General features: G+C 42.1%; 1 protein-coding gene across 13 annotated transcripts in view; it reads right to left on the reverse strand.

Annotated features, from left to right (window-relative positions):
- arhgef39 (Rho guanine nucleotide exchange factor (GEF) 39) overlaps positions 1 to 23,237 on the reverse strand; it is a 187,086-nt gene that overhangs the window by 17,170 nt on the left and 146,679 nt on the right. For 12 of the 13 annotated variants that reach the window (XM_043713496.1, XM_043713509.1, XM_043713498.1 and 9 more), the window contains 4 exons: positions 16,556 to 16,737; positions 16,354 to 16,448; positions 11,342 to 11,462; positions 10,018 to 10,136 (listed from right to left, as the gene is read on the reverse strand). In XM_043713496.1, the coding sequence (XP_043569431.1) occupies positions 10,018 to 10,136; positions 11,342 to 11,462; positions 16,354 to 16,448; positions 16,556 to 16,737 (517 nt within the window). Of the gene's footprint in view, positions 1 to 10,017; positions 10,137 to 11,341; positions 11,463 to 16,353; positions 16,449 to 16,555; positions 16,738 to 16,861; positions 16,950 to 23,237 lie in introns of those variants that run through there. The other variant, XM_043713507.1, reaches the window with a different exon arrangement.

Genomic DNA, 23,237 nt, shown 5'->3' on the forward strand with positions numbered 1-23,237 from the left:
CAGTTCATCTCTCAGCTTGTCTACGTCCAATAAAGGGAGAGAAGTGGGAAAAAGGTACCTTGCTACAGTTGGAATTATTTTCGTTAATGCTATCACTTTGAAGAAGAGTTATGCAATCCAGGATGCCAAGTGCGTTACAAAGACCTGGACAATTTTGGAATGCATTGTACAAGGAACCTATTGGAGTTGAACACAGAGGACTCTGATGAACTCTGAATGATGAGATGGATTGGCCTCTATTCATTAAAAAAACATGTTGCACATACAAATTAACAATGGACAAGACAAGAAGATTTACCAAGCTGTCTCTGAGGATGGCGGGACTGACGCATAAAGAAAGATTGACTGGGTTAGGATTGTTTTCGCTGGAGTTTAGATAAATGAGGAGGATCTCATAGAGACTTATTAAAATTCTAATAGGAGGAGACAGGGTAGATAATAGGGAGGATATTCCTGATGGTGAGTGTATCCAGAACCAGAAGTTTCAGTCTGAGGATTCAGGGCAGACCATTTATAGGACGGAGATAAAGAGACATTTCTTCACCCAAAGTGTGGTGAGCCTGTGGAATTCATTACCACAGGATGTAGTTGATGCCAAAACATTGAATGTATTCAAGAGGCGGCTAGATATAGCACTTGGGGCGAATGGGATCAAAGGTTATGGGGAGAAAGCAGGATTAGGCTATTGAGTTGGACAATCAGCCATGATCGTGTGAATGGTGGAGCTGGCTTAAAGGGCCAAATGGCCTCCCCCCCTCCTATCTTTTATGTTTCTATGTTGAGACAGTCATACAGCAGGACTAAAGATGATCAGTCGTTGAAGGTGATGTGAAGAGTTCTGATGAGAAAGCGAGAGTTGTCAGTTGAGCTTGTGGTATCCTTCAAGAGATCTGAATTGAAGATTCTAGGGAGGTATCTGGTTAAACTGCTGGAGAAGAAAATATGGGATAAAAGTCACCGCACACGCACCAAAATTCTGACAAACATTTCCATCAATTGTTTCAAGAGAATGACAGAAGAGCAGGATTGAACAGAGTCATGAGAACTTTCATATTTTGTTTCCTCGTGTGAATCTACAAGATTAAACAGTAGTTTCTGAGGATTTTGCTAATTGGCATGAATGTGGATTCCCTGGCATTGATTGGTGACCATAGGATGATTTGGTGGCGCCCATATTGCACACGATATCAAGGTTCCTCCTATTCTTTTCTGATCAGTACCAGCTCAATAAGGTAGGTGTGTCTCAGTTTAACATCTCCTCAGATGGCATTTCTGAAGGTGCAATGCCCCCCCCAACCTGTTTTACACTGCACTAGAGAACATAAGCACAATTCTTGGAATAGAGTTGATGGTGCAGTCTTTACCAGCTGAAGCAAGCTGACAACAGGCTGTACCTTCATGTCAACGTGTTACCTTAAAAATTTCAACACAACCTGGATATTCTCCAGTTAAGCCACACACCATTCGGTCTGAAATATCTTCGGTAAAATACTCAAACTATTTCGGAGTTACTAAACAATTACTGACAATCTGCTCTCTTCAGCATGTGCACAATGGGAATCTAATTAGTACACATTCAACCAGACCAAACAATCCCTGTTGTCAGCATTCCTGGAGGAACAGTGTAATGAAAACATAACAGTCTTGACATACAGGTCTGCTTAACAGTAACTGGTCCACAATTTGCTTCTCATATAATTAGTGTATTTTGTTACTGTCTGATGGATATTTTCTGGTAATAAAGGGCAGCAGAAGGCAAATTCCACCTCCTCTGGGCCTAATATGCCAATGATGCACGACTGTCACTGTGGGAGTCTGTCAAATGTGGAGTGTTCCACTGTGCAGGCCCTCTCCGAACAGTGGCAGCAGCTGGCTCCAGCATATGCTTTCACGAGTAGGAGCTTCCCAAGACCTGCTGCTTTCATCACTGCGGAGATTAATTACTGCAGACTGGTGTCAGTTGCAAGCAGGCCAGGCCTAGGGGAGATTCCCACACTATCTACTGTGACAGCAGACATAATGTGTCCTGTCATCTGGAAGCCAGCACTTTCTTCTCTCTCCTTCCTAGTTTGAAAATACATTTATTTGAAAGCCAAGCGAGAAATTCCACAGTTTTCCTTTTTTTTTTGCAGAAATGTTAGGGCCCAACACGCAGTTGAAACTTAAAGTCCACAATCATGTGCTTAGAGTTACAAGATCAATAATGTAATCAGAGTAAGGTGAAAATAGCAGCTTGACAGCGTTACTGAAACATATACAGGGCCAAAGTGAAAAATGTTTAAAAAGATGTTTGTGACATTAAATTAATAAATGTATTGATTATACACAATGGCTCATCAGAGCGATGACATAAATTTGACTTTCACAGAATTGGACAGAGGAATTCACAACAGCTTAAAGAAATATCAAGGACAGAACTTGATATTTGACTTGTACTTGAAACTCATCCTCTTATCATTCATTACTTCACGCAACGCAAAGACAAATCAGTTTTTCCCAATTTCAGCTCTGAAAAATGGGAAAAGATCACAAATGAAAAAAAGTACAACAAAGAAAAGCAACAAGTAACTACCAGAAACCCAACAAAAGATGAAGAAAAGAAAATGCAGAGAGAGGAGCCGCACAAATAAAGGCGACATTTTTGGGTATTTTCTATCCAGAAGAGGGCACGGTAAAGCTCAATGTTATGACCCTGTTGATGACTTTTATTTTTTTGGGTCTCACTTGTTTAATTTTGCAATGACCTGCAAAAATCCATTTACGAGCAAGCTGAACAAATTCAAGGGAACCAGCCTTATTGTTTCAATTCTCCAGATATTTCTTAGCCTCTCTTGATAGCTCAGGAGAGGGGGAGACAGAGAGAGGAGGGATCAATAAAAAGGAATAACAGACTGTGCATGGTAATTTTTTAACCAGTGGATAAGTAATGTCACAGAATTGAAAGAGTATGGGAAGGCTATTCAGCTCATTGTGTCCACTCTGGCTCTTTAAATACACATTTCACTTCGGATTATTATCCTGCGTTTTATCCCATAGCTTACAATGCTGTTTCTTTTCAAAAAACTGTCTAATTCCCCTTTGAATGGCTCAATTGAAGCTGCCTCTGCCACACAGACTCTCGCAGTGCCTTACAGACCCTCAACCATTCGCTGCGTGAATGTGTTTTTGGTAATGTTGCTTTTGCTTCTTTTGCCAATCCTTTTAAATCTGTGCCTCTCGGTTTTCAAGCTTTTCACAAGTGGGAACAGTTTCAACCCCATCTACTCTGTCCAAGCTCTGCATGGATTTGAATTCCACTATCAAATCTCCTCTCAGCCGTGTCTTTTTTTTTAAATGCCAAGCAAACAGTCAACCGAGCTCCATGGCTGCATCATAATTCTATAGAGGTTTGTCAACAGGACCCAACAAAACTTTCATCAAATTGAGAATGTTGAAGAGCCATAAACAGGTCTTCCTCATGGAATTAACAGCTGCATCACAAAGACATTACCAACGGGAGTCAATTATTAAACACTCAGCCTTCATACATCTTCCTACATCCAGACTATTGTAGCTGACAGTGGGAAATGCCATCTGTCTGGAAAAGATAGGCAGTGAAGACACAATTGGCAAAGGCTACACACCCAGGGATTTCAGGACAGCGACTGGGAGACTGCCTCCATGAACTGTGCTGGCAACTGTCCGGTGCCCTTGGCTGGATCTTCCCAAATTGACAGATTGCACCATAAAAACCAGCGAACTCGTTCGAGAGGAGGCAGAACAAATCAGCCACAACTTCACTGCCCAAGATTCATCCAGAACATGTTGGGCAGGGGGCACGTGCTGGCACATCATCACCTTGGCCCCATGCCCAGAGCATGCAGGAGGGTGGCAAGCTCCAATATCTGCTGACAATTGGCAATGTGCAGATAGAGACCAAGGTGGCAACATGGCATTATTTGAAGCAATTTTGCCCACGTGCACTTGGCAAGCAGAGGGGCGAAAGCAGCAAGCTCCATCTTCACAGCTGTTGGATGGAGCCACTCAAGGTCACTTTGGAGGATATAAAACGAGGCTCTCTGACAAGCCATCAAAACCAGCCTGTAACCTATCACGAGATCCCTCAAGTGATAGCCAGCTTTAGAACAGAAATGTCTCCCCATTGTAAACACTGCATTGGGTCAAACATGCAGAGTTCCACAAAAAGGCGTTGCTTCAAATGTGAGTCAGCTCCTCACACAGCGTGTTTGTATTTGCCAAATTAAGTCAAATTTATTGATGGCCATCGCCCTATTGTCATCTGCAGAGGCAGGAAGAACGACAAAAAGCTTGAGCAATGAGATGGGGGTTGGAGGATTTTAAGGGAACAAGTCTCAGATAAAGGAAGAATTTGCAATGCTGGACCAATGGGGGGAAGATGGGCGAGAGGTGTAGAGAGCTTGAGGATAGAAAGTTATTACAGGATTGGTGGAGTCATTGAGATACATGGTGAGCTTGAGGATAGAAAGTTATTACAGGACTCGTGGAGTCATTGAAGGATAGGAGTACCGAAGGATTTCAAGGCCAATGTGTATTTTTAATTTGAAGTGAGGAGATGGGGAACAAAGTCAGTGAGGATTAGCATGTAATGGGTGAGTGGAACATGGTACAGGATCAACTTCAAGTAGGAGAGCTTTAAACGAGCTGGAGTATGTGAGGAACAGAGGAGGAGACTAATAAGGAAAGCATTAGATTAATTTATCTCAAGATGGCAATAGTAATGCTGACCGTTTCAGTTGCAGATACACTCAGATGAGAGCAAATGGCCAATGACCCAGAAATGAAAGGCGCTAACAGTGAAGATGCAGGGCTGGAATCACAGATTGCAATCTAACAACAGAGCAAAACTCTCAATTCTCCAGATCTATAGCCTAAGAGACAGTTGGGCGTGGGAATCAGAGGGCAGGATTTTCCCTTCTAAGACTTTTTTTCATCAAAGGACATGGGGGTTGCTGGCTGTCCAGCACTTATTGCTTGTGCTTAGTTGCCCCTCGAGAAGGTGTTGGTGAGCTGCTTTCTTGAACCCCAGCTGTCCACATGCTGCAGGTTGACCCACAATGCCCTTAGGGAGGGAATTTCAGGATTTTAACCCAGTGAATGAAGAAACAGCGATACATCTGCAGGTCAGGATAGGGAATGGCTTGGAGGGGAACTTCCAAGTGATGGTGTTGGCATAATTCTGCTGCCCTTGCACTGGTCATGGGTTTGGAAGGTGCTGTCTGAGGATCTTTCATCAATTTTACAGTGCATCTTTTCAATTTGAAATTAAAGTATGGCAGTGAACATTGGTGTCATGTCTATCATGGCTGGGACCATGATCTTGTTTCCCAGCTTAATATCTACGCAAGTGAGATGTTGTGCGAGTTATTTAGTAAATCATATGTGGAGAGTAAGCAGCAGGTTCTCCCCACTGACACATCCTTCCAGGCTTGAACATCCTGAAGTCATAATTAAAGATCAGCGGGTCACCACTGGCTGCAAATCAGGGAACTTCCAAAGAGTCTGCAGTAGTCACCCAGAGAAACCCAGAAACACCCTCCAAGTCATCTAAACTGGCTTCCCAAGTCACCATGGGAAGGTCCATCCTGTTCCCAGGGGATATGGCATTTGGATGCCTTAAGAGTAGTAGGTGACTGAGTTCTTTGAGACTACTCCACCACTCAACAAGACCATGGCTGACTTAGTTGTGGTCTTGGCTCCACTTTCTCATCTGTACTGTATAACCTTTGTCTTGTCTACAAACATTTATGAAACTAGCAGCGCATTAATGCTGCAGCACGGTGGCTCAGTGGTGAGCACTGCTGCCTGACGTTGCCAGAGACCCAGGTTCGATTCCACCCTCAGGCAACTGCACAGAGTTTGCATATTCTGCTCACTGTCCGCATAGATTTCCTCAAGGTGTTCCAGCTTCCTCCAACAGTCCAGGTTAGGTGGAGTGGCCATGCTAAATTGCCCAGATTAGCCATGGGAAATGCAGGGTTACAGGGTTAGGATGGGTCCGGGTGGGATGCTCTTTAGAGGGTCAGTGTGGACTCAGTCGGCTGGTTGGCCTACTTTTGTGATAGTGGTCTAAGGGGAAAAAAAAAACAGTCTGAAAATGCAGATCTAACTTTAAATGCAATTCCCAGCAATGTTACAGTCACGCTGATAATAATGATTAAAATGTCCTTCTTTTATTGCTCAATTTATCTCAAAAGTGCAAGTGTTTTTATCTCCAGGATTAAAACAAAACATCTTTTAAAAAAAATAATCCCCTGAAATGGAACAACAAACAGCTGGGAGCAGCTTTTGAACAAATTTACTTTAACTGGTACTAAGCTTTAGCATTTCTATTTGAAAATCAAGAAGGCAGAACAAGCCGGAAATACCTCAAGTAGACCAAGCAACATCTGTGAAGATAAATAGTAAGCAAATGTGTCAGCGTCATGACCTTTCATCAAACTTGACTAAAAAAGTTAGAGGTGGAACAGTATTTTGAGTGAGTATAGAAACAGGAAAAGCAGGAAGGTGTGTAACAGAGAGGAAGGCAGGAGGGATTGAATGACTAAATGAACAATGGTGCTAGACCCCAAGAAAAGATGTAGGGACAAGTATAGAAACAAAGGATGGGTCTAGAGATGTCAACGATGAGGAAAGATTTGGAGATTGGACCCTGGGAATGAAATGGAAATTGGAAACAATATTTTTGAAATGTTCCAGTTTGAGGAAACAGCACAGAAAGAGAGATAGAGAGAGACAGACAGAGGGACAGAATGACCCAGAAGGTTTGTGGCTTCAGATCCCACTCCAGGGACTTTGAGTCCAAATGCTCCTGCAGGGGTGGGGGGGGGGGGGGGGGGGGAGAGATGTAGTTAGGCTTGGTCTTAGTCAAGGGAGAGGCCATGAGATCTCTCATCAATGTGGGTGCAGTGTGGAAACACAGAGGGACCAGATGCCCAGGGTGCAAAGGGAATGCCAGGAAATCAGCAACTGGAGCAAGTTTTGAAAAAGAGACCCCTGACAATAGTAGAAAAATAGGGTCTAGACATGAACAAATCATTTCTGTGTGACAGGTGCAGGCCGAATAAATGGACTTTCCAGGGCAAACCTTCCTGTGGATATTGGGAATGGGCAGAAGACTCCGTGTATTTGGGAGGGCAAGTGGGGAAATCATGAGACTGGAGGCAAAGATCACTAAGGATGAGACGGGATAAGTGACAAACTGGGAAACTACAGGTTGAGGTTGTGGCTGTCAGGAGAAGCCATTAGAGAACTAGCCGTCCGCTGCCTCAAGGTAAGGTTGGTTCACTTACTTGCAATGGCATTATGCTTGTCAGAGGCATTAATGGCAATGCTATGCTGGGTCTGAGGACTGGTGCTGCAGGTTCAGAGGAAAGAATGTTACAGCAAGTGACTGGAGGAGAAAAACTGAGATGATGCTTCACACCAGCAGATTCTAATGAAAAGATATGGACAGAGTAAAAGGATAACGGGAGGATCCAGGTGGAATAAAAATTTGGAAAATGGGAGAAAAGGCCTGCTATATGAAGTGAAGATTTCTCACCAAAAGTGCAGTTGTGGAGGTAAAAACATTGAAGATTTATTTTTTAATTCACTCATGGGATGTGGGCATCTCTGGCTAGGCCAGCATTTATTGTCCATCTCTAATAGCCCACAGGTCAGTCAAGAGTCAACCGCATTGCTATGGGGCTGGGGTCACATGTAGGCCAGATTTTCTTCCCTAAAGCCCATCAGTGGATCAGATGAGCTTCTATCAACAATTGACGATGGTCTCGTGATGATCATTAGACTCTTTAATTCCAGATCCTTTATTGAATTCAAATTCCACTATCTATCACGGCAGGATTTGAACCCGTGCCCCCACAACATGAGCTAAGTTTCTGGATTAATTGTCTAGCGATAATACCACTAGGCCATTGCCTCTCCAACTAACTGTAGTGAAGGCCTAAGGAGCTTCAGATTGTGTGACGACTGATTTAAGCAGAGACGAAGGTCAGGGGAGGACAGAAAATTCATGGCGAGATAGTCTTAATGTGAATATTTCAACCCCATATGGCGTATGAGGTGAAAACATAAAATTTGTTAAGACAAGACTGAATAGCCAACAAAAAGTGTCTTATCTGGATTTATTGGTATATTGACCTGGCATGACGTAAAACAACAATAAGAAATTGCTTCAATTGTGTTAAAATAAGCAGATAAAGGTTTGGTGAGAATTTTACTCAATATGAAAAGTGCTGAAGTTGAGAATCAATATCAGATAGTTAATACACCAATTGGTTATTTCCTCCAATTACTCATAATAAAGTCATCATCAATTTATAGTGTTAATGATAGAGATGAAATTTTCCAGCTGTCTGAAAAATATATTTTGAGACATTAAATCACTAAGAGAGACAAGGAATGCCATTTGGGGCTGTTAATGGTCATTCAAAGCAACTTAATGAAAATTACAAGCTACCAGTGGTTGGCACTTAACCCGATGCGATTCTACTTTTTCAAAAGATAAACCTGTCATGGATAAAAACATTGTGGATCGGCCTAACACACAGCATTATTGGAATACCTTCTCTGGGCAGACTGCAGTGATTCAAAAGACAATTGTCCCTAGCCACGATAATGGAGAGTGGGAACGGCCAATAAATGCTGGCCTTACTGAACCAGTTAGTTGCAAAGCATTGGTTGCCAACATACTAGTTACGTCAACGATGCAATAATAAAATAGGAAGGAAGCACCTCCACCCAGTACTGTCTCCAAATGTATATATTTGAAATTCTTATCAGCTGTAAAACACAAAATCTTTGGCTTTGAATTGTCAGGCATATAGTTGAGGCTTGATGTTTACATTTGTAATGAAATAGTTAATTAGACTTTGACGTATGCATTTGCTCATATACAAATACTTTACAAGTTACTTGTTTCCAAGTTAAAGTAAAACACCAAATTCAAGAAAATTAGAATTCCTGATATACCCCTGTTTAGAGAAATACCTATGTGACCCAGTTACCATGGGGTGAGATGGAGGGTTTGGTGAGGAGGTGGAGAAACAAACAGAAACTCATTGAGGTGTCAAATGGAATTTTATCAGCTTCCACAGTATCCCACAAAACTAAGACAGTGGCAACTGAGATGCAGAAGAAACGCTACTGTGCAAAGTAGAGAGAACTGTTTTGTGTTAAAGACCATCTAAAACTTATGGTTTCCATTCAAAAGAAGTGGAAGAGACAGAAAGGGTTCTTAAAGATTTAAGGAAGGTTGGGTTGTGCTTTGCTAGTGATAGTTGATCTGGGAAAATCTGGCTAGAGAGAGGAACAATTGTCAACATTTCAACCTGGTGTGCTGGAGAGTTTGGAGTCACTTTGGGGTAGCTCCTTTAATGCTACATTGTTGCAGAAGAAAGACACTGAGAAAATGTGGTTCCTACAAATATTTTGTTTGCATTAGTTACTGAATGCTAAACTTAGATTTTTTTCAGTTGACGCACTGTTAGTTCTGTTGTCTGTAAATTTATGTTTGAACTAGAGTAAACTGATTTTAGTTTGTTTGTTACAGTAAAAGACTTAAGATAGTGAACTCACATCCTTTGGTTCTTTCAGTTGGTCATTTTGGAAGTTCATCTATTTTAAAAGATTGGTCTTTATCGAGATCCTTTTGAGTCATGAAATTGCAATAATTCAAAGTCGTACACCATTTCTGCCTTAATGGGACAAAACATGGGCAACAAATAGGGCAGTTTATTCGCAGCACAGTGATTCATACAAAATCAATCGACCAGATCCATCCAGGCAAATGATGATTTCATATGCACAAAGAAGGGCTGGCTCCTAATTCGTTTTCCAGCAGAAGGTTAAGCTTGTAAACTTCTATATTTTTAAATGTTATCAAATACTGCATTAGGAGGGACAATTTATAAAACAGAAGGTGGTCACTTGACCCCTCACGTCTGTGCCGCCTTGTGTGCATTGGAGAAGAGACTATAGGAACCAATGCCTACTTACTGATAAACCCGCTTACGTGGCAGTGAGAGCAAATCCTCCAGTTTCAACCCTTGGAATTCCGGTCTAGATTCTTGGAGCCTCTTAAAACGTACAAATGACTTATTTTTCCTAATTTGCTCCTAAAATAGACCACACAAGATGCATATTAATTAACAGAGTGTTGCAGATGTTGGCAGACAATATTAATCTTAACGATCTCTTTGCACTCACTGTGAAGACGTTTCATAACATTTCCCGATTGAAACTAATTGCGCAGGGGCGCATTATTATGCACAGGGATGATACTGAAGGTTGAAAAGGACAAACCAACTATTCTCTGTCAGATCATCCTAATTATGCAGTCCCATGTTCCAACAATTACATTTATGTAGACCCACTGTTAAAATCAATGTTACTTGCACAGCTAGTCCTTAATCAATGGAATCAGTCAATTTACTATGGTCACATCCTTCTTCTTAATTAAGACAGTGATATCTCTCTAGCTCAGGATCTCAACGAGATAAATAAGTACACAGAGTGGGAAATGTCAAAGAGGTGACTCCATGAGTTTACTCCGACAAACTTTGAAGGAGGAGGACAATATCCTTAGAATGAAGGGGATGAGGAAAAGCTGAGCATGTTTTCAAAGCACCAACTTTTTTTTATTCATTCCTGGTATGAGGGCATCACTAGGTAGGCCAGCATTTTTACTGCCCATCCTAATTGCACAGAGAGCAGTTAAGAATCAACCCCATGGCTCTAGGTCTGGAGTCACATGTAGGTCAGACCAGGTAAGGATGGCAGTTTCCTTCCCTGAAGGACATTAGTGAACCCGCTGGGTTTATCCAGCAATTGACAATGGATTCCCAGTTATCATTAGACTCGCACTTCCAGATTTTACTGAGTTCAAATTACACCATCTACCGTTCGAACCTAGGTGCCCAGAACATTACCTGGGTCTCTGGATTAACAGCCTAGTGATAATACCACTAGGCCATCGTCTCCTCAAATTCAAATTCCTTAGGGAAAGAGCAGGTTGCATAAAACAAAAAACTGATAGCAAAAACTGCAATTAATAAAGAATGCTTTCAATGTGAATACCTTTTATAATCAAAGTCCAAATTATAATGCTTCTGCCACTGGTGCCAAATTTAATTATAGACAGTGTGGCAACCTCATTGGACAATTAGCCTTTGTTTTTACATATAGTCCATTTCTATACGGTGTCACCTCACTCTCATCATCAGAACAGCAAAATGCTGGATGAATCTATTGAAGATGTTGTTGAATGTTAATCTGTCATTACAAATACACCTTCAATGACTCATAAAAATTGCTGCATTACCTGTAGGACTTTGACAGCCTGCTCCATATTGTCTGTGTAAGTGATATAAAGATGAAGGTGAGGGCAGAAGAGGTCAAAGGCCAATCCAAACTTGCCATTTTCAAGATTACACAGTAATGTCCTGTATAGGATATAAAAATGTTGCTTATCCAGTGACATTTCTCTAATTTTTTTCCCAAGCTAATCAAACCAGTGCTTCATGCCCCATAACAAAGCATATTTTCTTTAAAGTAACACATGGAGGAAAACTTCATAGATACTGAACTCAAGTGGGAGACACATTAATGATCGAAGACACGATGAAAGCCATATATTAATTCGCATTTAGCCCAGACCACCTGTGTCTTTACAGCTCTAAGTCAGACAGCTAGACTCCAAATGCTGCAAAATTGGATCAACAGAGAAGTCAAACAGATGCTGGAATCTGTACTGGAAACAAAAAATCTTGGAGATCACAGAGGGTCAGGCAGCATCCATGGAGAGACAGCAAGGTAACATTTCGAGTCAGTCTGATGAAGAGTCATCTAAGGCTTGAAACATTAGCTTGCTCACTCTCCATGAATACTGTCTGGCTCCCTGTGATTTCCAACATTTTTGTTTTCACCATGCATTGCATTTCTGCCTTGGATCATGTTGTATCAGTTAACCCAGCGTACAAGTCATACCCATTTCTCAAGCTCCAAAAGTCATGTTTCTTGCACATGTTCAGCATATCAATATCAACCCATTTTTCACAACTCATGTTTGTAGTAGGAGGCAGCTTCAGTTTTGCACCCCACAAATGGATGATTTATTTACTGATACCTTATAACTGGGCTCAAGTAGGCATCACAGGCTGTATTGTAAAGACATATGGAAGTTTAAAGCATGCCCACGCACAACAGGCTCACTGCTGTGAACGATAAAGGTGATGACCATGCACACACCCTCCAGTGGTTCACTTTTTGTGTGACAAAAGGTCAACGTATGGGCTGATGTCTGTGCAAAGCAGAAGGAATGCCAGTAGGGGAATAGATAGGAAGCAGAGATCAAAACAACAATGTTTAGATGAGCCTTAGAAAAGGACAAGGAACAAAGTGGAATAGATGGTGATCAATTGGCAATGGGGCTAATTTCAGGAGGGATAAGAACAGGCCTATCCCCAGGCGAACTGAATCTGTCATTGCCAAGGGAAGTGTTGCCACAGGAGAAAGTGAGGACTGCAGATGCTGGAGATCAGAGCTGAAAACGTGTTGCTGGAAAAGTGCAGCAGGTCAGGCAGCATCCAAGGAGCAGGAGAATCGACGTTTCGGGCATGAGCCCATCTTCAGGAATCATGAAAGTCACAGTCAAAACACCTTTGAAATATTGGCTGGGCTAAAATTAAGGAGCAGGGATTAGAAGAGTTGGACTTAAAAGTTGATAAAGTCAGCAGGATCAGATGGGATGTATCCAAAGTTGCTGAAGAAACTAAGCACAGAAAGTGCAGTGTTACAGGCCACAGTCTTGCAACCCTTCTTAGAAACAGGGTAGTGCCGGAGGATTAGAGAAGTGAAAAGTTTACAACATCTGTGAGAATAAGATGCAAGGATATACAGAGTAGCTTCAGGCCCAACAGTTTAATAACGGTGGTGAGAAAAGGATTAGAGACAATACTAGGGGCAAAAATTAGCATAAGTAAAGATAACTTCAAATCAACCTGCTCAGAGATGCTATTGATCCAGCTTGGAGCAGTTGGGACTTGAACCGAAACTTCTCATCCAGAGGTGGGGACACTACCATGACACTATAAGAGCCCTAAATTGATGAGTCGGTGAATAAAGGAAAACCAGAACAGACGTTAAGGGCAAGCCATGCTTATCCAACATGTTTGAGTTGCAAAAATGAGTAACAGAGAGGATCGGTGAGGATGATGCAGTTAGAGTGGTGTACCTGAACTTCCCAAGGACATTTGAAAACACATTACATAATAGGCTTGCCATCAAAGATAAAGTCACTGGACTACTAGGGACAGTGGCTGCACAGACACAAAGCTGGCAGAGTTGCAGGAAATAAAGAGAAATATACAGCTGTTTGTCAGACAGGGGAGAAGTGTGCAGTGGGATTCCCCAAGGATCTGTCCCATACTTTTCTGGAAAACTATTAACGACCAAGACTTGGGTGCACTGGGCATAATTTTCAGCTGACAAAACTTGGAAGCCTCATTAACTGTGAGCAGGAAAATGACAGATTTCAAGAGAATGTGTAGGTAGGCTGGTGGAATGAGCAGCAATGTAGGAGGTGAAATTTAAGGCAAAGAGATATATAAAATGGAATATTTAGTCAAGAACAATGAGGATAGGCAATGCAACATAAAGGGGATCATTCTAATGGGAATGCAAGGAAAGGTACATACGCTCAAAGCATTGAAAATTGCAAAGCAGGTTAAGAAAGGTGGTAAAAGAGCAACCAAGATCCAGGGCTTTGTATATAGAGCAAGTAAACCAAGGAGGTTACAATGAACCTTTACAAAGCACTGTTACAGTCCCAATTGAAATACAATATTCACTGCTGGACATCACCCTTTAGGAAAGATCTGGAGATATTAATGAGTGTGCAGAAAGATTTTACAAAACTGGCTCCAGGGTTGAGAGATTGCAGTTATGTGAATATATTGAAGACTTGTTGTTCTTAGAAGAAACCCACAGTGACACCAGGAAAAATATTCTTCACACAAGTAGAATGCAGTGCCTGGTAACATGCTGAAGACAGATTCAGTTGTGGCTTTCAAACAGGACTTGATAAAGCACCTGAAAAGAAGTGATTTGCAGTTGGGAAAAGAAGTTAGGATCAGTTTATAGAGTCAGAGTCGTACAGCATGCAAACAGGCCCTTCAGTCCAACCAGTCCATGCCGACCATAATGCCAAAATAAACTAGTCTCATCTGCCTGCTCCTGGCCCTCATCACTTCAAACATTTTTTTAATTCATGTACTTATCCAAATGTCTTTTACACATTGTAACTGTACCTGCGTCCACCACTTCCTCTGGAAGTCCATTCCACATACTAACCATGCTGTGTGTAAAAGAAAATTGCCCCTCATGTCCTTTTTCAAAGTTGAGTTAGTCTTGCAGTGAGATTGGTCTTGAATGGCCTCCTTCGGCACTTTTATCATTCTAGATTTTATGAAATGGCCATCAGGAAATGAAGTGAAAGATCTTCTGTCCACCGTCAGCCACAGAAAATATAGTCATAGAGATGTACAGCATGGAAACAGACCCTTCGGTCCAACCCATCCATTCCGACCAGATATCCTGACCCAATCTAGTCCCACCTGCCAGCATCTGGCCCATAGCCCTCCAAACCCTTCCTGTTCATATACCCATCCAAATGCCTTTTAAATGTAGCAATTGTACCAGCCTCCACCACTTCCTCTGGCAGCTTATTCCATACACATACCACCTTCTGGAAAAAGTTGCCCCTTAGGTCTCTTTTATATCTTTCCCCTCTCACCCTAAACCTATGCCCTCTAGTTCTGGACTCCCCCACCCCAGGGAAAAGACTTTGTCTATTTATCCTATCCATGCCTTCATAATTTTGTGAACCTCTATAAGGTCACCCCTCAGCCTCCGATGCTCCAGGGAAAACAGCCCCAGCCTGTTCAGCCTCTCCTTATAGCTCAACTCCTCCAACCCTGGCAACATTCTTATAAATCTTTTCTGAACCCTTTCAAGTTTCACAATGTCCTTCCGATAGGAAGGAGACCAGAATTGTACGCAATATTCCAACAGTGGCCTAAACAATGACCTATACAGCTGCAACATGACCTCCAAACTCTTGTACTCAACACTCTGACCAATAAAGGAAAGCATACCAAACACCTTCTTCACTATCCCATCTACCTGCGACTCCATTTTCAAGGAGCTATGAACCTGCACTCCTAGGTCTCTTTGTTCAGCAACACTCCCTAGGCCTTACCATTAAGTGTATAAGCCCTGCTAAGATTTGCTTTCCCAAAATGCAGCATCTTGCATTTATCTGAATTAAACTCCATCTGCCACTTCTCAGCGCATTGGCTCATCTGATCAAGATCCTGTTGTAACCTTCTTCGCTGTCCACCACGCCTCCAATTTTGGTGTCATCTGCAAACTTACTAACCGTGCCTCTTATGTTCGCATCCAAATAATTTATATAAATGACAAAAAGTAGAGGACCCAGCACCGATCCTTGTGGCACTCCACTGGTCACAGGCCTCCAGTCTGAAAAACAACCCTCCAAATGGCTAGTTCTCCCTGTATTCCGTGAGATCTAACCTTGCTCACCATCTCCCATGGGGAACCTTGTTGAATGCCTATCTTAATAAAATTTGATAAATAACCAACAGGAGGCTCAGCTCAGAAATAAATTGGTAGCACTCTATCACAGACAGCAGATGGTGCTCCAACAGTGAGCGCCTAATCTGGGTTGATACCTCTATGCAGTATAGAGTCATAGAGATGTACAGCACAGAAACAGACCATTCGCTCCAACTCGTCCATGCCGGGCAGATTTCCAAATTAATCTAGTCTCATTTGCCAGCACTTGGACCATATCCCTCCAAACCTTTCTATTCATATGCCCATCCAGATGCCTTTTAAATGTTGTAATTGTACCAGCTCAGGTGGCATATTTCTAACGCTGTCTTTTATTGATCAAGACTTTTAAAGAGAGGCTTCAGCTTCTTGCTCAAGTGAAAATATAAGTTCCCATCAAGGGAAACAAATGCAGGAAAACAAGTACAGTCGGTTCTGATATAACGCGAACAGCTCTGTTCTCATGCCATCTCACATCATTAAAACAAAAGTCACACAATAGCCACACCATTTAAACTAATGGGATTGGAATCGTGTTATAGCCAGTACAGGTAAGAAAAGTTAGCATTCCAGAAACAATGGTCCAAATTCTTCAATTACATTAAAGCCAATTCAGGTTGAAGAAACACATTATAGCAGAACTAACTGTAGAACAACAAGCTAAGAGAGACAAATTAAAACACATTGACAATAAAATCATACCTATTTACTGAATGGATGGCCTTTAAAGTGCAAAATATGGCATCTCGAACACCTGGCTGCAGGGTCCCCTTTGCTTTTAAAATTTCTATAAAATACTAAGGGAAGAGAAGCCTGTTTAGATGAAAAAGCTATTTGAACAAAAATCTGTATTCAAGTCACATTGTCATATCCCTCACTGTAGTGTTCTCTATCGCATCCTTACCACTACAACTAGTTCCAGCTGTTCGAAGTACCTCTGCTCAGTCTCAATCAACTCTTTAGCGGTTCGAATCCTCTTCCTTTCCCAACGCGCCCTCTGCTCTTCTATGGTGCTGCCTCCTGTTGTGTGCTTTCGCTGAAACTCTCGAGCCATTGGGGTATAGAGCTGATCACTGGCAGCTGGTTCTGGAAAATTAATTACAGGGGATACAGATCACCATGAATGAGATGAAAAGATTACTTAAAAGCCAGGTCTAAATTTCATTTCCACTGGTTACAAAATATGATGGTTGTGGATATTCCTTGTTACCTTTTCACTTTCCAGTTATTAAACTAAACTTAAAATAAATACTCCAAGTAAGATGGTTCGATTACTACTGCATATAATTAAGACCATAAGTTGTGGTCCCAAAATTCAGATATGCAGTGAGGACAATCTTAGGTGCAAATCTGTCATTTCAAAGTAAAACAGTGGAATTTAGCAATGTGACAGCAATTAAAAGCTTGAGGTGTCGCGAACAGCTGTTTACAATAAAGATATCCTTTCAGGTATTTTCTAATCAACTGGTCAGAGATGTTATCACATACTTCTGGGTTCAAGTCCTACTTGCTACATACTTCCTGGTCCAGAGCTAGGGATGCTACTACTGCTCCAAAATAAAAGGTCTCAAGGTACCCCTTTCTAACTTGCTTTTATTCATTCAGGATGGGGTGTCACTGTATAAGCCAATATTTATTGCCAATCCTCAATCGTTAGGAGTTAAAAGTCAACCACATTGCTGTGTGTCTAGAGTCATGTGCAGACCAGACCAGGTTAGGATGGCAGTTTCCTTCTTTAGAGCATATTAGTGAACCAGATGGGTTTTTCCTGACAATCGACAATGGATTCATAGTCATCACTGGAGTATTAATTCCAAATTTTTACTGATTTCAAATTCCACCATCTGACAGGGTGGGATCCTGAGAGCAATACCTGGGTTTCTAGAGTAACAGTCCAGAGATGATCTCACTTGGCCACCACCTTTCCTTTGGCCTGTCGTAGAGTTTAAGCAATTGAATCTAAAACAATTCCAAGCTGATTGTGATTCGGGATTTTTTTTTGTTTGCTTAAACCAGAAAAACCTGCCACATGAGACCTTGTCAAATACCTTACTCCAATCCATGTAAAGAACATTCTCATCAATCTTCCTAGCTACTTCCTCAAAAAAGTCCAATTAAGATGATAATACATCCCCTTCCCAGAACAAAAGCATTCTGACAATCCCCAATAAAACTAAGCCCTCTTCATACAATCCTGTCTCCCAGTATTACCCAGCACCGAGATCAGACTGACAAGGATTTAATTATTTGGCCCATCCTCACAGCCTTTTGGAATCATGGTGCAAAATTCACAGACCCCAATCCTCTGGTATCTCCCCTGTAGCTAGTGAGGATTCGAAAATGATCCTTCAATGACCTGCTATACCTCCCTGGCTTCTTTTAACAGTCTATGAGTCAATAGGAACGTAAGGAAATGTTGTTGCAATTGAGCAACAAATTGGTGAGACCACTTCTTGGTGTTGCATACGGGTTTTAGCCCCCTTACTTGAGGAAGGTGTTGCCCAAGTACCACCAGAACATTACTTGCCCCACCAGGGGCCCGAACATTTTAGACCACTGCTACAGCACTGTGAAAGATGCCTACTGCTCCAACCCCACTCTCATTTCAGGATCTCCGACCACAATGCCGTGTTTTTCTCCCGGCTTACAGGCAAAAGCTCAAGCAGGAGACCCCCTCGCACAGGTCCAGTGCTGGTCGGAGGAGGCAGATTATCAACTCCGATGCTGTCTGGAATCGGCTGATTGGGACATGTTCAAACAGTCCGCAGGTACCTTGGACGAGTACACCACTACCGTCACAGACTTTATCAGCAAGTGTGTGGAGGACTGCATACCGAGGAAGTCAATCCGGGTGTTCCACAGCAGGAAACCCTGGAAGGATCAGGACATACAGAACCTGCTAAAAACCAGGCGTGAGGCCTTCAGATCAGGAGATCCACTGAAATATAAGGAATCCAAGTATGACCTTCACAGAGCCATTAAGACAGCCAAGGACCAATACCGATCCAAACTAGAGACCCAGACAGACACCCAGCGACTATGGCAAGGACTGAATGACATCACAGGTTGTAAAAAGAGACAGTGCAAGATAGCAGACGATGATGTATCCCTCCCAGATCGTCTCAACGCCTATGTTCGCTTTGAGCAGAATTTCGGTGGAGAGGTAAAACCTATTTCAACAAGTCCTGATGAACCTCTCCCAACAGTCGCTGCATCAGAGCTCAGATCAGTTTTCCTTTGTGTAAATCCAAGGAAAGCGATGGGACCAGACGGAGTACCAGGCCGTGCACTCAGAGCATGTGCAGATCAACTGGCAGAAGTCTTCTTGGACATCTTCAACCTCTCCCTGCAGCAGGCCCCTGTCCCTGGCTGTTTCAAGAGGGCTAACATCATCCCTGTGCCTAACAAGGCTCATGCAGTATGTCTCAATGACTACCACCCAGTGGCCCTACCTTTGGTGGTCATGAAGTGTTTTGAAAGGCTGGTCCTGGCATTAATCAACTCCAGCCTCGCCACTACTCTTGACCCACTCCAATCTGCCTATTGGACAAACATATCCACGTCAGATGTCATTTCACTTGCACTTCACTTCTCCCTAGAACATCTTGACACCAAGAACAGCTATGTAAGAATCCTACTCATTGACTACAGTTCAGCTTACAACACTATTATCCCCTTGAGACTGATTACTAAATTTAGTGATCGCGGATGAAGACCCATCTCTGCAACTGGATCCGCAGTTTCCTGACCCACAGGCCACAATCAATGAAGATTGGGGAGAATATTTCATCCTCACTAACACTTAACACTGGAGCCCCCCGCAACCCCCAGGGGTGCGTACTCAGCCCCCTACTATACTCACTGTGTACCCAAGACTGCTTCACCAAATACCAGACTAATGCCATTTACAAGTTCGCTGATGACACCACCATAGTCGGTCGAATCTCAGATGACAACGAAACAGAATACAGACGATGGTGGAAGACCTGAAAAAAATGGTGCACTGAGAACAACCTAGTTCTTAATGCTGGCAAAACCAAGGAACTCATTATTGACTTGCATTGGATGTTACTCATGTCCCCCTATGCATTAACAACATGGAGGTGGAACAAGTGGAGTGTCAAACTCCTGGGAGTAGTCATCCACAACAAGTTTTCTTGGACTCCATGTGGACGCACAGGTTACAAAGGCCCAACAATGTCTATTCTCCCTGAGACAGCTGAGGATATTTGGCATGACTGTGAATACCCTTGCCAACTTTTATAGGTGCGCCATCGAGAGCATTCTGTCTGGATGTATCACTACCTGGTATGGCAACTGTACCATTCAAGATCGGAGATGGTTACAGAAAGTGGTGAACTCAGCCCGGACAATCACAAAGACCAATCTCCCATCTATAGAATCCATCTGCCAGGCCCACTGTCAAGGAAAGGCCGGCAGCATTCTCAAAGATCCATCCCACCCTGGCAATGTTTTTCTCCAACCTCTACCATCCGGGAGGTGGTGTAGAAGCCAGAACACATGTACCAGCTGGTTTCAAAACAGTTTCTACCCTAATGTTGTTAGAATACTGAATGGACTCACAAACTCTTAACATTCGCCTGTACCTGTGTTTTTGTTTTTGCTGCTGTTTACCTATTATTTACTATCTGTGCTACTTAGCTCTGTGATCTGCCTGTATTGCTTGCAAGCTTTTCACGTGACAATAAATTCAATTCAATTCAAGGATGTACTTGCTTTTGAGAAGGTTGAGAGATTAATTCCAGTGATGGAAGGCTTTGTCTTATGAGGAGAAATTGAGCAGTTTAGGTCAATACTCACTCCAGTTTAGAGAAGGGTGAGGGATGCTCTAGTTGAGGTATAGAAAATGCTAAACAGGATTAACAAAGCACACAGAAGGTGGATGTCTCCCTGTGTGGAGCAATGTAAAATGAGAGGTCATAGTTTTAGGTCACGTCTTAAATCAGAGATGATTAGAAATTATCTTCTCTTGAAGGGTTATGACTCTGTGGAATTCACTACTCCAGAGTGTGGTGGATGTCAACACACTGAATAAATTTAAAGACCAGATAGACAGATTTTTAATCAGTCGTGGGGAGTGGAACAGGAAATTGGGAATGGAAGTTGAGATGAAGTCAGCAGTGATTGAGGGGCTTGAATTGAGGGGCTGAATTGCCTCCAGCTTTGAGCTGCTGTCTTCTTATGTTGCAGGATACAACCCACCTGGCACTGGTGAATTATGCACTTTCAAGGTCAGTCCTTTCAGCTGTTACTCCTCTAAGCTTCTGAAACCATTACCCTTTTTAGAGATTGTGTTATTGACCAGACCAAACCCCCTGCAAATATATCAAGAAGATAGGCTAGACGCTAACTTTTATCTAATTTAAAGACAAGTGTAAGATGCTGTTGTTCCACATGTAATTCAATTGATCACACAACTTGGCTTTAAGCAAAACATATCATACACTTAACTGCCACTAAATACAAAGAAAAGAAAAAAGAATTAGTTTAACTTTAACTCTATTGAAAAACTTAACAGAATAATAGATTATTATTAAACTACTAAAGAGCAACTATTCTAATATAGTAATACCCCATAAACACACCCTTGGCAAAGGCAAGTTCAGTAAAACAGATTGTTTCAGATTTCCAGCATTGCATCTGAGACAAACTGAGAAAATATTGGAGAATCCCAGCAAGTCTGCAGTATCTGAGAGAGAAACAGAGTTAACGTTTCGAGTCTGATATGCCTCTTCTTCAGACATATTTCCTAAGCCATCCTAATCACTGTTTACCACACTTCCACAAACTTCTTTATCATACCCACTACATTTAAGTGCATGTCATTGGCATACTTCACAAACAGCAAGAGCATCAGCAGCGAGCATAAAGGAACCCTAATGGAAACAGATTTCCAGTGACAGAAACATGGTTCTGCTATTGGAGGTTTCAAATAGACAACTGCTAGTTTACGTATGCGCTGTGGTGTGCAGTTCTACCTGTTCACTTCATTGTTGCAAGATTACTAGCTTTGCGCAGTCAAGGACGCAGCTAGACCGAAACAGAACTGTAACCAGACATGGCATAAACTCAATGCCCTGTTGAAACAGTACCTAACAAGAAGCGTACAAACCCTGGTTTATTGCCAATTAAGAAACTGAAGTTGGGAAGTGAGTGTGGGAGGCAGGGTTCCATTTAGTGTCAAACAAATGGAGTGATAAACACAGGAGGAAAACTTGGATGTAACTTAAAGGAAAAATAATTTCATTTGCAACATCAAAAGAAAGGTTCAGAAACTGACATTCAGAGACAGAGTTTGCTTTAGATCAATTCCAGAGTGGAACTGATGAACCATCCGCCAACCTCCAGCAAACTGTTTTGAGGTGGGGGCGGGGTGGTGGTGGTTGGGGGGAGGGGGGGAACATTGCATACCAGATGTAGAGATGAAGGAAAACAAGACATTTGCAAATTCATTCTTTTTTTTTAAAAATCTTAAGGTAGAGATCAATGCGGATTCAACTAAACTGCTTTGGAGGGAGGGTGTGTGGGGGAGAGTGGGTGCAGACCAAGACTTCTTACAGAGCACTGACTGGGCTGATATACTACAGATCGAAACCTAAGGTCTTTTGAAAGAGGTCCTGAACAGCCCTGCAGGCATACTGATGGATTTGAAAGCAAAGTTTTTTTTCCAAAGGCACAAACTCAGTGTGCCTATATGACTGTTTGGGTCTGTTTAGGCACTTTGGAAAAAAAATCTTCACTTCTAGATCTATTTGAGCCAAGCAAAGTTCCTTGTGTAACCAGAGGGCTCGAACAGACCTGCACGGACGTATGAGTGGGGCAGGGGGGATAAACTGCAATCAGAAACCAAAAATATTCTTCATCTGAAAACCATTTGGTTCTGAAGTTTTCGAATAAGAGATTCCAGACTGTAGTGGGATTCAATACTTCATTCAGACAGCAACCAGTTCCTTTGTTGTAACCACTGATCTCTGCTACTTGGTACTGTTCTTCCTTCCTCAATCCTCCATGTCCTCACATCACAACACGGAGTCTTTCGAATCATAGCGACTGCAGTTAAGTCTATTTTTACACAGTGGGACCTCACAAACGACAATGAGATAGTCACTTGACAGGATAAAACTTGAATATTGCTGAAAGCAGACACATGCTGTATAAACTTTTCATTTTGTGTTCATCAGGATCAAATGTTGTTTCCTTTCAAAGTTTGCACTCTTGCATCTGTCCTGATGAATGCAAAATGTAATGTTTTGACTACATATTTCTTTCATTCCTCGCCCGCACCAAGATAAGATACCAAATGAACCAATTTGATGCCAATGGTTAAATTTCAGTCAAGGTTTCAACAGAATTTTCTTCTTCAGATTGTGCCATTTAATCGTTTATGTTGTTTTATCCAAAGCAAGACAATGGTGTTCTTCTTCCTTCCACGGACATCGCCTTCCTCCAAACTAAATGATTTGACAATTTTAAACTTGAAAGATTGTCAGCAAATACATCTTAGTGATTGAGTGAAAACTCAATGAAATGCAATCCTCCAAAATCACAACATATAGTTTATTTCC

Source organism: Chiloscyllium plagiosum, chromosome 23, assembly GCF_004010195.1.
Source record: "Chiloscyllium plagiosum isolate BGI_BamShark_2017 chromosome 23, ASM401019v2, whole genome shotgun sequence".
In the NCBI taxonomy this organism is placed as follows: Eukaryota; Metazoa; Chordata; class Chondrichthyes; order Orectolobiformes; family Hemiscylliidae; genus Chiloscyllium; species Chiloscyllium plagiosum.